The following is a 14,009-nucleotide window of genomic DNA, read 5'->3' as shown; positions in this document are numbered from 1 at the left end:
TGGGGGAGGGAGAGGGAGTGTGGGGGAGGGAGAGGGAGAGTGTGGGAGGGAGAGTGGGTGTGGGGGAGGGGGAGGGAGTGTGGGGGAGGGAGAGGGTGTGTGGGGGAGGGGTGAGGGAGAGTGGGGGAGGGGGAGGGGAGGGAGTGTGGGGGAGGGAGAGGGAGTGTGGGGGAGGGAGAGTGGGGGAGGGAGAGTGGGGGAGGGAGAGGGAGTGTGGGGGAGGGGGAGGGGAGGGAGTGTGGGGGAGGGAGAGGGAGTGTGGGGGAGGGGGAGGGAGAGGGTGTGTGGGGGAGGGAGAGGGTGTGTGGGGGAGGGGGAGTGTGGGGGAGGGAGAGGGAGTGTGGGGGAGGAGGAGGGGAGGGAGAGTAGGGGAGGGAGAGTGGGGGAGGGAGTGTGGGGGAGGGAGAGGGAGTGTGGGGGAGGGGGAGGGAGTGTGGGGGAGGGGGAGGGAGTGCGGGGGAGGGGGAGGGAGTGTGGGGAGGGGGAGGGAGTGTGGGGGAAGGGGAGGGAGTGTGGGGGAGGGAGAGGGAGTTTGGGGGAGGGGAAGGGAGTGTGGGGGAGGGGGTGCGGGGGAGGGAGAGGGAGTGTGGGGGAGGGGGTGCGGGGAGGGAGTGTGGGGGAGGGAGAGTGGAAGAGGGAGAGGGAGTGTGGGGGAGGGGGAGTGTGGGGAGGGGGAGGGAGTGTGGGGGAGGGGGAGTGTGGGGGAGGGGGAGGGAGTGTGGGGGAGGGGGAGGGAGTGTGGGGGAGGGAGTGGGAGTGTGGGGGAGGGGGAGGGAGTGTGGGGGAGGGAGAGGGAGTGTGGGGGAGGGAGAGTGGGGGAGGGAGAGGGAGTGTGGGGGAGGGGGAGGGAGTGTGGGGGAGGGGGAGGGAGTGTGGCGGAGGGAGAGGGAGCGTGGGGGAGGGAGAGTGGAAAAGGGAGAGGGAGTGTGGGGGAGGGGGGGGGGAGGGAGTGTGGGGGAGGGAGAGTGGGGGAGGGAGAGGGAGTGTGGGGGAGCGGGAGTGTGGGGGAGGGGGAGGGAGTGTGAGGGAGGGGGAGTGTGGGGGAGGGGGAGGGAGTGTGGGGGAGGGGGAGGGAGTGTGGGGGAGGGAGAGGGAGTGTGGGGGAGGGAGAGGGAGTGTGGGGGAGGGAGAGGGAGTGTGGGGGAGGGGGAGGGAGTGTGGGGGAGGGAGAGTGGGTGTGGGGGAGGGGGAGGGAGTGTGGGGGAGGGAGAGGGAGTGTGGGGGAGGGGGAGGGAGAGTGTGGGAGGGAGAGTGGGTGTGGGGGAGGGGGAGGGAGTGTGGGGGAGGGAGAGGGAGTGTGGGGGAGGGAGAGGGAGTGTGGGGGGGAGAGGGAGTGTGGGGGAGGGAGAGGGAGTGTGGGGGAGGGGGAGGGAGAGTGGGGGAGGGAGAGTGGGTGTGGGGGAGGGGGAGGGAGTGTGGGGGAGGGGGAGGGAGTGTGGGGGTGGGGGAGGGAGTGTGGGGGAGGGAGAGGGAGTGTGGGGGAGGGGGAGGGAGTGTGGGGGAGGGAGAGGGAGTGTGGGGGAGGGGGAGGGAGTGTGGGGGAGGGAGAGGAAGTGTGGGGGAGGGGGTGCGGGGGAGGGGGAGGGAGTGTGGGGGAGGGGGAGGGAGTGTGGGGGAGGGGGAGGGAGTGTGGGGAGGGGGTGCGGGGGAGGGAGAGGGAGTGTGGGGGAGGGGCTGCGGGGGAGGGAGAGGGAGTGTGGGGGAGGGAGAGGGGGTGCGGGGAGGGAGAGGGAGTGTGGGGGAGGGGGAGGGAGTGTGCGGGAGGGAGAGGGAGTGTGGGGGAGGGAGAGGGAGTGTGGGGGAGGGGGAGGGAGTGTGGGGGAGGGAGGGGGCTGTGGGGGAGGGAGAGGGAGTGTGGGGGAGGGGGAGGGAGTGTGGGGGAGGGAGAGGGGGTGCGGGGGAGGGAGTGTGGGGGAGGGAGAGGGGGTGTGGTGGAGGGAGAGTGGGGGAGGGGAAGGTGGAGCGAGTGGGAGTGTGGGGGAGAGAGTGTGGGTGGGGAAGGTGGAGGGGGAGGGGATGTGGTGCGGGGGAGGGGAAGGGGAGGGGTGTGGGGGAGGGAGATTGTAGTGGGGGGGAGATGGAGGGGAAGGGGAGCGGGCGGGGGTGTGGGGATGGAGTTTGGGGGAGGGAGAATGGAGTGTGGGGAGAGGGAGGGGAAGGGGGATGTGGAGTGGGGGAGGGGAAGGGGAGGGGGAGGTGGAGGTGGCGGGGAGGGGTGTGGGGGAGGGGAAGGAGTGTGGGGGTTGGGAAAGTTGGAGCGAGAGGGAGTTTGGGGGAGGGGGTGGAGGGTGGGGAAGGTGGAGGGGGAGGGGGTGTGGGGGAGGGAGATTGGAGTGTGGGGGAGATGAAGGGGAAGGGGCGAGGACAGGTGTTGCTGCGTTGTTCTGAGTTTAAAAGTGCCAAAAGAACCGAACCATAAACACAGAGCCACACCGTGGCGCGATTTAACATTCGGGGCCGCACTGAGGGAAGCGGCCAAACAGCGGAGAGACTGAGATCGGGAAAAATATCCAGTTTTAATGTAAGTTATTTTAATTGAAGCTGTCCTGTGCTAACATATGACAGAAACTCCTGTAGTGGGAGAACAAATGGCGACCCCATGAATCATTCCGTTTTACATTGTAGGTGTGTTCGGGACCGGGGTATCCGATCAGTGTTTGTCCTCCTCAATGTTCACAATACCGCTGTTGGCCAGTGCGTTGCCCGCTCGACAGCGCTGACAGCACTAGGTGCTCCCAGATCAGATAGGACACAGCAAGCCTCCTGAAACAGTTCCCTCCGCTACAATCCAAGACTAGAGCTCTAACCCACATCTACAAGATGCACTGCAGCAACTCGCCAAGCCTTCTTCGGCAGCACCTCCCAAACCCGCGACCTCTTCCACCTAGAAGGTCAAGGGCAGCAGGCACATGGGGACACCACCACCTCCAAGTACCCCTCCGAGTCACACACCATCCCGAGTTAGAAGTATATCGGCCGATCCTTCATCGTCGCTGGGTCAAAATCCTGGAACTCTCTCCCTAACAGCACTGTGGGAGCACCTTCACCACACGGACTGCAGCGGTTCAAGAAGGTGGCTCACCACCACCTTCTCAAGGGCAGCTAGGGATGGGCAATAAATGCCGGCCTTGCCAGCGACACCCAGATCCCATAAACGAATGTTTCTACTGTCCTGCCCAGCCGTGTTTGTAGCCTTTCTGTGCGTGATGTCATCAGTCCCTAGTCCAGGCCGGCTCGGGTCCGGATTGACACCGCCCCTGTTTATTTCACCTAGACTCTTACAATGAACTGAAAGGATAGATTGATCCCACCAGTCCGAACCGGGTTCTAACCCAGGACACAAAGGGCCGGTGTCCAACCTCCTGCCTCACACAATTCCTTTAGCTCGGCGTCTGTTACATGTAACCGCAAACCATCAAGATGAGCCAATCTCTTGTGCAACCAAACATCATCATAATCTGACATTGACTAAAAGATGGCCGTTTGGAAGAGAATTGGCAATTTTTGAGAAAGACACTAAAGATTTTTTTCCAAAGAGAGAAGGGAAGGAAGAAAGCTGCTTGAAAGTGTATCATTGTAATAATGCAGATTAAGTTTAATCTCAAAACAGAAAGTTGCAGTCATTTCTATTTTTTATACAATACATGTATCGGGATACTTTTTGATATACAAATAAATACGTTCTAATATTAGTGATGTTAGTAATGTAGTAAAAGTGTGAATTAAATGTACTGTCGCACGTTTGTAAATAAATGTATATTTTTGATTCTGATACTGTCACTAAGACTCGTCACTCCTTTGACTTTATTTGGCCGAATTTCGATTGCAGACTTCCCATTAGAAACATAGAAACATAGAAGATAGGAGCAGGAGTCGGCCATTCGACCCCTCGAGCCTGCTCCGCCATTCAATGAGATCATGGCTGATCATCCAAACTCAGTACCCTGTCCCTGCTTTCTCCCCATACCCCTTGATCCCTTTAGCCTTAAGAAATATATCCAACTCTTTCTTGAATATATTTAATGAACTGGCCTCCACCGCCCTCTGTGGCAGAGAATTCCACAGGTTCACCACTCTCTGGGTGAAGAAATTCCTCCTCATCTCAGTCCTAAATGGCTTACCCCTTATCCTTAGACTATGACCCCTGGTTCTGGACTCCCCGGCCATCATAAACATCCTTCCTGCATCTAGTCTGTCCAGGCCTGACAGAATTTTATAGGTTTCGATGAGATCCCCTCTCAATCTTCTAAACTCCAGTGAGTATAAGCCCAATCGACACAATCTCTCATCATACGTCATTCCTGCCATCCCAGGTATCAGCTTGGTGAATCTTCGCTGCACTCCTTCCATGGCAAGAATGTCCTTCCTCGGATAAGGCGACCAAAACTGCACACAATACTCAAGGTGCAGTCTCACCAAGGCCCTGTACAACTGCAGCAAGACATCCTTGATCCTGTGCTCGAACCCTCTTGCTATAGTTTCAGAGCCGTTCTTCCTGTCACATTGAAAAAAGTTACTTTAAATCTCTTTGTATTCCCTTGAAGTCTGCTGCTTTCAAATTCCCATAATGCGACATTACTTCCCTTTCCACATCGGCATTTCAGTCCGACTGTCTTATCATCACCAATTCAATCGCACCATTCTTTCTGTTATCATTGGTAGCGTAGTGGTTATGTTACTAGTAATCCAGAGGCCTGGACTAATAATCCGGATGGATCTGAGTTCTAAATCCCACCACGGCAGCTGGGGAATTTAAATTCAGTTCATTAAATAAATCTGGAATTTAAAAAAATTAATATCAGTGACCGTTTAATGACCAGATTGCCCTAAAAAAATCTGGTTCAATAATGTCCTTTAGAGAAGGAAATCTGCCGTCCTCGTCCGATCTGGCCTATATGTGACTCCAGACCCACCACAAGCCACTCAGTTGTAAGCTTCACCACCACCTTCTCAAGGGGTAATTAAGGATGGGCAATAAATGCTGCCCTTGCCAGCGATGCCCACACCCCGTGAACAAATAAAAAAAATCACATCCAGAATAGCCTTTGATTTTGTGCATTGTTCAATAAAGTGTACAAAGAACCAGCCCTACATTGTACACCTTTCACTAGTATTTCCACTGGGGCTGTCGCGGTTAATATCTGAGTAATTGAAATTGCCCTAGCTCAGTATGTTAGCAGTTTACAGGTCTGCTCTCCCCCTGTGTAGCAGGTGGCATACAATAACATCCAAAATATATTTAGTTGCATCATTCATATCCTTTAATATCTTTCTTTCCAACTCTGCAAACTCATTTCTTAAACTCCCAGTATTCCTGTAAAATATTTAAGTTTTCACTCTCCTTTTGATTACCTGGTTCATCCAATTCATTCTTTCTGGAACAATTGATTCACAAAAAAACATGTTGCCAATGCCACAGTAAAGGAGGAGGCAGGGTTGGATTGGAAAAACTGTATATGACAAAAAAATAATTAAAAGGGAGGTACTCAAAAGGTTGGCAGCACTCAAAGTAGAAAGTCACCCGGTCTGGGTGGGATGCTGCCTCGGTTGCTGAGGGAAGTAACGGTGTAGATTACGGAGAGCTCTGCCCACAATCCTCCAATCCTCAGATACGGGAGTGGTGCAAGAAGACTGGTGGGTTTCAAATAGAAACATAGAAACATAGAACAATAGGAGCAGGAGTTGGCCATTCGGCCCTTCGAGCCTGCTCCGCCATTCAATATTATCATGGCTGATCCTCTATCTCAATACCGTATTCCCGCTCTCTCCCCATACCCCTTGATGCCTTTTGTGTCTAGAAATCTATCTATCTCCTTCTTAAATATATTCAGTGACTTGGCCTCCACAGCCTCCTGTGGTAGAGAATTCCACAGGTTCACCACCCTCTGAGTGAAGAAATTTCTCCTCATCTCAGTCCTAAATGTCCTACCCCGTATCCTGAGACTGTGACCCCTGGTTCTAAACCGCCCAGCCAGGGGAAACATTCTCCCTGCGTCCAGTCTGTCCAGCCCTGTCATAATGGTATACCTTTCAATGAGATCCCCTCTCATTCTTCTAAACTCTAGTGAATACAGGCCTAGTCGACCCAATCTCTCCTCATACGGCAGTCCTGCCATCCCAGGAATCAGCCCTGTTACAAGCCCTGTTCAAAAAGTGAGAGGGATAAACCGGCCGAATACAGGCCAGTCAGCCTAACATCGGTGGTGGGGAAACTTCTATTGACAATAATGTGGGACAAAAGGAATTGTCTGCTGGAAAAGCATGGGTTAATGAACGAAAGCTAGCAGGGTTTTGTTAAAGGCGAATCATGCTTGATGAACTGGATTGAGTTATTTGCTGAAGAAAAGGAGAGGGTTGATAAGGGATAGTGCGGTTGATGTTGTGTATATTGGGTTTCAGAAGGCGTTTGACAAAGTGCCACACAGCATTATCTTTTTCTACAGCCGTTTCTACCTGAGGTGCTGCCTTTAATGTCCTGTGAACCTGTCCCCCAAATCCCTCTGCCCTTGCACAGCACGGAGACTCGTTCCATTCAGAGTATAATTACTGCTCTTGCTGTTTTCTTCACCAAAATGCATTACCTCGCATCTTACTGACATTGATTTCCACCTGACACTTGGAGACCATGTCCCCATCCTATCAAAAACCCTTTGGTCGTATCAAGAGCTAACTATTCCCTCCTAGTTTTGGTACCATCTGCAAATTTTATGAGCGCAAAAATCATTCATTTCCAGAGAAAACTATTGAAAATAAGTTGAAATATCCATAAGCTGAATAGTGTTTAGTAAAATGAAGACACTAACAATTTGTCCAGGTTGATTTTTTTTAATATGAAGAACAATTGATTGACAGGCAGTCACAATAAAATGTACACCATATTCTGAACCACAACAGCTTTTTAAAGATCACACCAATATTGAAAGTAAAACATATAAAGCTAATTACCACATTCAAGATTGTTGTAATATTTCATTCGAATAACATGCAGCTATTGATCTCATTAAAGGGAGGTTACGACAGAAACCGGACAATCAACACAAAGCAGAGGGTTGTAAATGAAGAGATGGAGAGCAGTTGGCTCGCACTGGAAGCCTTCCCTGTGGAGAGAGAAAAGTGAGATGTTAAGAAAATCCGCTCAGATAAACGCACCATGAATAATGTTGGACTATTAATTACAATAAAAATACTGAAGATTTATTGTTGAGACATTCATTAAAGGAAGGCTTGTTCAGGTGAACGTGCTCGTGGAGAGTTGGGCTGGGCGATATGGTCAGCGAAATTGTAATCTTGTTTTTTTTTCTTTCATGGGATGTGGGCGTCGCTGGCAAGGCCAGCATTTATTGCCCATCCCTAGATGCCCCTTGAGAAGATGGTGGTGAGCCGCCTTCTTGAACCACTACAGTCCGTGTGGTGAAGGTGCTCCCACAGAGCTGTTAGGGAGGGAGTTCCAGGATGTTGACCCAGCGACGATGAAGGAGCAGCCGATATATTTCCAAGTCAGGATGGTGTGTGTGACTCGGAGGGGAACTTGGAGGTGGTGGTGTTCCCATGCGCCTGCTGCCCTTGTCCTTCTAGGTGGAAGAGGTCGCGGGTTTGGGAGGTGCGAAGAAGCCTTGGCGAGTTGCTGCAGTGCATCTTGTAGATGGTCCACACTGCAGCCACGGTGCGCTGGTGGTGGAGGGAGTGAATGTTTAAGATGGTGGATGGGGTGCCAATCAAGCGGGCTGCTTTGTCCTGGATGGTGTCGAGCTTCTTGAGTGTTGTTGGAGCTGCACTCATCCAGGCAAGTGGACAGTATTCCATCACACTCCTGACTTGTGCCTTGTAGATGGTGGAAAGGCTTTGGGGAGTCAGGATGTGAGGCACTCGCATCAGAATACCCAGCCTCCGACCTGCTCTTGTTGCCACAGTATTTATGTGGTTGGTCTAGTTAAGTTTCTGGTCAATGGTGACCCCCGGGATGTTGATGGTGGGGGATTCGGCGATGGTAATGCCATTGAGTGTCAAGGGGCAGTGGTTAGACTCTCGCTTGTTGGAGATAGTCATTGCCTGGCACTTGTGTGGCACGAATGTTACCTGCCACTTATCAGCCAAAGCCTGAACGTCATCCAGGTCTTGCTGCATGCGGGCATGGACTGTTTCATTATCTGAGGAGTTGTGAATGCCACTGAACTCATTCACCATTTCGCTAGAAAAAGGGAAAAGGGGAGGGTTTCATGAACACATTGGCGATGTTTTTATATCCGGTAAATCTCCTCCATACGCGGGTTGCAGTATAATGCGGCATTTTACATAACTTGATTATTTATCAGTACCTGTTTTCGCATTTTGCTTGATCGGACCAAGGCTAATGACACTTGATTGGCTGTCACTCTCACCGGCCCGGACATTTCGATCTCCTGGACAATTCTAAATTCAAGACAAATAGTTCATGATAATGGGAAGTCTGTTGCCTGCCGACCTGAACTGGGGCAAACTAAAAGTGGAACAGGGCGCTCCCATTCACAGCTTTTAACCAGCCTTGTGAAAATCGAAGGACCATTTTATTTTTAGTATTGAAAACCCTTGCCGGGAAATTAATTAGTTAATTCCTCGGGTCTCGATTTCTAATGAAGTTCTAAAAATGTTCTGAAAGAACGGGATTGCTTTTCACGGGATATGCGAGGACAGAAAGTCTTCCCACTATACTTACACTGTCCGAGTACAGAGCGACCAGAGGAACGATTAATGCGATACTTAGCAAGAGTTTGAGACGGGAATGGGCCATAGAGCGATCTAGCCTACCTCTTCAGCGAATGCACTTCGAATTCTAACAACACTTTTTCCCCAGGTGATCGGTGGGGCTCTTGTGGAAATGCATTATGTGAGTCACACTGAATAAGAGAGAGAGGGAGATAGATTTTTGAATATTACGGGAATCAAAGGATATGGGGATAGTTCAGGAAAGTGGAAATGAGGTAGAGGATCAGCCATGATCTTATTGAATGGTGGAGCAGGCTCGAATGGCCAAATGGCCGACTCCTGCTCCTATTTCTTATGTTCTTATGTATTTTGTTTCCACACTCCATTGGGCCTTTCATCCTCTGACACGAATTTACTGCTAGCTCTATTTTTTTGTTGCAGATTTTAACTCATCAATTCTCCCACGGGCTGAGCACCAGAGCAGACAGGCTGTGACTAACTCGCCCATCCTGCACCACTGCAATGTGCATAACAAGCAAAGGCCCCACCTGAGTGGCAGACAGTGAGCGATCCATTGGGATGGACTAGCGACGCCTAGTGGGAGACAGATTGTAAAACACATGGAACACTTGTTTAAACTGAGGCCGATTGGTGAAAAACCGATGGGAAATACTTTAGAAACATTTGATTGGAAGAAGATAGTACGGTGGCCTGTTATACAGAGAATGGACCATACAATTAATAAATGATCCCAGCTAGAATAAAGTACTTACCGCTGAGCATCGGGTGGTTTGGATATTACACAGCCTGATTTGGCAATGCAGAAAGACGTCATTCACATCCCCAACAAATTTAAACACGGTGAACGAGAAGCGTCCGATGGGGGAGACGCCAGTTTCTTCGATTTCCACCTCGCTAAATGTGTTTGGACACCTGTGCAATATTTGTGTGATAAATAATATGATATAATGAATATAATATAATGAATATATTATATAATAGAAACATAGAAACATAGAAGATAGGAGCAGGAGTAGGCCATTCGGCCCCTCGAGCCTGTTCCACCATTCAATGCGATCATGGCTGATCATCCAAATTCAGTACCCTGTCCCTGCCTTCTCCCCATATCCCTTGATCCCTTTAGCCTCAAGAAATATATCCAACCCTTTCTTGAATATACTTAATGAACTGGCCTCCACCGCCCTCTGTGGCAGAGAATTCCACAGGTTCACCACTCTCTGGGTGAAGAAATTCCTCCTCATTTCAGTCCTAAATGGCTTACCCCTTATCCTTAGACTATGACCCCTGGTTCTGGACTCCCCGGCCATCATAAACATCCTTCCTGCATCTAGTCTGTCCAGGCCTGACAGAATTTTATAGGTTTCGATGAGATCCCCTCTCAATCTTCTAAACTCCAGTGAGTATAAGCCCAATCGACACAATCTCTCCTCATACGTCATTCCTGCCATCCCAGGTATCAGCCTGGTGAATCTTCGCTGCATTCCCTCCATGGCAAGAACGTCCTTCCTCAGATAAGGCGACCAAAACTGCACACAATACTCAAGGTGCGGTCTCACCAAGGCCCTGTACAACTGCAGCAAGACATCCTTGCTCCTATACTCGAACCCTCTCGCTACAAAGGCCAACATACCATTTGCCTTCTTAACCGCCTGCTGCACCTGCATGCTTACCTTATATAATGAATATAATATAATAATACAATGATCAGAAATCTTAAATGATCGATAATCGAAAAGTATCTAATATTGACTTCCTTTTATATTTCTCACGGCCATCTGATGGAACCTTCCACAGAATCATAGAATGCCATTCGGCCCATCGAGTCTGCGCCAGCTCTTTGAAAGAGCAACCCAGTTAGTCCCACTGCCCCGCTCTTTCCCCATATCCCTATTTATCCAATTTCTTTTTGAAAGCTACTATTGAATGCGTTTCCACCACCCTATCAGGTTTCTCCAAGTAAATGCATTCTTTAATCCCTGGTACCATGCTAGTAAATCTCCTCTGCACTCCCCCTGAGGTCTTCCTTCCTAAAGTGCGGTGCCCAGAATTGTCCACAATACTCCAGATGGGGCCTGACCAGAGTTTTATAAAGGTTTAGCATAACTTCCTTGTTTTTATACTCTATGCCTCTATTTATAAAGCTAAGGATCCCGTGTGCTAATTAACAGCCTCCTCCACTTGTCCTGCCACCTTCCACGATTTGGGCACATACACCCCCAGGTCCCTCTGTTCCTGCACCCCCTTTTACATTTTTACCATTTATTTTATATTCCCTCTCCTCGTTCTTCCTACCAAAATAAATCACTTCACACTTCTCTGTGTTAAATTTCATCTGCCACGCGTCTGCCCATTTCACCAGTCTGTCTATGTCCTCCTGAGGTCTGTTACTATCCTACTCAATGTTTACTACATTTCCGAGTTTCGTGTCATCTGCAAACTTTGAAATGATGCCCTGTATACCCAAGTCCAGGTCATTAATTTATACCAGAAAGAGCAGTGGTCCCAATACCGATCCCTAGGGGAACACCACTGTACACTTCCATCCAGTTTGAAGAACAACCGTTCACCATCACTCTCTGCTTTCAGTCTCTTCGCCAATTTCGTAACCACGTTGCTATTGTCCCTTTAATCCAGTGGGCTTCGATTTTGCTAACAAGTCTATTGTTTGGTACTTTATCAAATGCCTTTTGAAAGTTCATATACACATGAACCACATTACCCTCATCAACCTTCTCTGTTACTTCATCAAACAACTCAATCAAGTTAGTCAAACATGATTTACCTTTGACAAATCCATGCTGACTTTCATTTATTAACCCATATTTGTCCACATGCCAATTAATTTTGTCCCAGATTATTGTCTCTCAAACTTCCCCCACCACCGATGTTAGGCTGACTGGCCTGTAGTTGCCAGGTTTATCCCTCTCCCCTTTTTTGAACAGGTGTGTAACATTTGCAATCCCCCAGTCCTTTGGCACCACTTCCATATCCAAGGAGGATTGGAAGATTGTGGCCAGAGCCTCCGCAATTTCCACCCTTACTTCCCTCAGCAACCTAGGATGTATCCCATCTGGACCGGGTGACTTTTCTACTTTGAGTGCTTCCAACCTTTGAAGTACCTCCTCTTCATCTATTTTCATCCTATTGAGAATCATTACCAGCAACTGCTGTCCGATCACCCCTCATGATGGTCTCCTGTACATTGGGGAGACGAAATGCAGATTGGGTGATGGCTTTGCGGAACACCTCCATTCAGTCCGCAAGCATGACCCAGAGCTTCCAGTCGCCTGTCACTTTAATTCCCCGCTCAACTCCCACTCTGACCTCTCCGTCTCCAGACTCTTACACTGTTCCAACGGAGCTCAGCGTAAGCTCGAGGAACAACACCTCATCTTTTGATTAGGCACTTTACAGCCAGCCGGACTGAACATTGAGTTCAACAATTTCAGTTCATAAACACTGGTCCATTTTTTTGGACAGCAGTTGCTGCTAATGGTTCTGCTTTTGTCATGACACCTCCTCTCGACCCATCTTTTATTTCTTTACTTGTCCCATTACCACCCCTTTTTGCCTTGCACCATCATCCCTTTTATCATTTAATCTCTCCTATCGTCCACCCTATCACAGGCCTTACCTTTTGCTCTTTCCTCCCCTCCGCCCTTTCCCTGTCTCTGTACTTGCTTAAAACCTGTTACATCTTTAATTTTTTCCAGGTCTGATGAAAGGTCATCGACCAGAGACGTCAACTCTGTTACCCTCTCCACAGAATATGCCCAGTCGCCTTAAAAACAACGCAGTGACATGTCGGCCAGTAGCCTATCCCGTGAGAACTTCCTGTCCATAGTTTAGTGAATAAATGAACAACTCATGTTCTTGAGTCCTACAGAACAGGAAGGGCGCATGCGCCATCGATTATTTACTGCAACTTTGAGCCACCGTACGTCACAGAGGAGAATGGAATGGAGCTGGTTCGAAATGGCAATCGGGAGCAGGGGCGAATGGAGTTTGTGAAGCATTTTAAAGGAACGGGATTAAGTAGTAAGGTGGAACGGTTTAGGAAGAGAGTTCCAGTTTATTTATATTCACAGAATCACAGAAACCTCACAGTGCAGATAGAGGCCATTTCGGCCCATCGAGCCTGCACCGACACATATCCCACCCGATCCCCGTAACCCCTGCACCAACACATATCCCACCCTATCCCTGTAACCCCACGTATTTAATCCCCCTAACACTAAGGGTCAATTTATCATAGCCAATCAACCTAACCCGCACATCTTTGGATTGTGGGAGGAAACCGGAGCACCCGGAGAAAACCCACGCAAACACGGGGAGAATGTGCAAACTCCACACAGACAGTCACCCGAGGCCGGATTCGAACCCCGGTCCCTGGTGCTGTGAGGCAACAGTGCTAACCACTATGCCACCGTGCATGTATGGGATGTGGGCATCGCTGGCAAGGCTGGCATTTATTGCCCATCCCTAGTTGCCCTCGAGAAGGTGGTGGTGAGCCGCCTTCTTGAACCGCTGCAGCCCGTGTGGTGAAGGTGCTCCCACAGTGCTGTTAGGGAGGGAGTTCCGGGATTTTGACCCAGCGACGATGAAGGATCAGCCGATATACTTCCAAGTCAGGATGGTGTGTGACTTGGAGGGGAACTTGGAGGTGGTGGTGTTCCCATGCCCCTGCTGCCCTTGTCCTTCTAGGTGGAAGAGGTCGCGGGTTTGGTAGGTGCTGCCGAAGAAGCCTTGGCGAGTTACTGCAGTGCATCTTGTAGACGGTACAAACATCTGATAAGTTTAGCAACATACTCACTGATTTGTGATAAGTCCCCATTTTGTTTGTGACAAAGGGTTTCTAACCGGAGTTGTCCAACATTTTGCCAAGTTTAGTACAAATTGATCGGGGTCTATGCCCGAGATACTGATCCCAACGTAAACCCTGTCATCGAAATCGAGTAAGACTGGAGTCTGAGTGAAAGGCTGCCTGTATCCCGAGTCGCGATACAAAATCATCATCGTTTCATATGTCCCTTCACCCGATGGCAATTCCACGTATACAACACTGTTCAGTAAAAGAAAGAAAACTCGACTGAAATACAATGAATTGGTATTCGGTTTCAGAAATTCGCTGACAATTTTTAATGCATTCAGAATAAATTAAAAGAACAATATTAAACGTGACAAATTTAGTGTAAAGTTCACACTTGAAGATTAAAAGATGCATTTCAGCTTATATTAATCGAGATATTTGCAATTTTAACAAAAATCTTCTATCTGAGTGCTGAGACTCACAATAAAGGCAAGTT

The 14,009-nt window shown here is 49.8% G+C and overlaps 1 protein-coding gene across 1 annotated transcript in view; it reads right to left on the bottom strand.

Moving 5' to 3' along the window:
• Window positions 1-6,813: 6,813 nt before the first annotated feature.
• The window catches only part of LOC147110185 (IgGFc-binding protein-like), a 59,802-nt gene continuing 52,606 nt past the window's right edge, over window positions 6,814-14,009 (bottom strand). Inside the window, exons 21-24 of the mRNA XM_086002489.1 lie at window positions 13,517-13,765; window positions 9,456-9,615; window positions 8,316-8,409; window positions 6,814-7,097 (exon numbers count right to left, since the gene is read on the bottom strand). Coding sequence (XP_085858615.1) covers window positions 7,012-7,097; window positions 8,316-8,409; window positions 9,456-9,615; window positions 13,517-13,765 — 589 coding nt within the window. The 3' untranslated portion in view covers window positions 6,814-7,011. The remainder of the gene's footprint in view (window positions 7,098-8,315; window positions 8,410-9,455; window positions 9,616-13,516; window positions 13,766-14,009) is intronic.

The sequence above is a fragment of the Somniosus microcephalus genome, chromosome 12, assembly GCF_052327205.1.
Source record: "Somniosus microcephalus isolate GS21.2 chromosome 12, FLI_Smic_1.0, whole genome shotgun sequence".
In the NCBI taxonomy this organism is placed as follows: domain Eukaryota; kingdom Metazoa; phylum Chordata; class Chondrichthyes; order Squaliformes; family Somniosidae; genus Somniosus; species Somniosus microcephalus.
The sequence above is the reverse complement of the archived record's forward strand: the minus strand, read 5'-3'. Positions and strand labels throughout refer to the sequence as shown.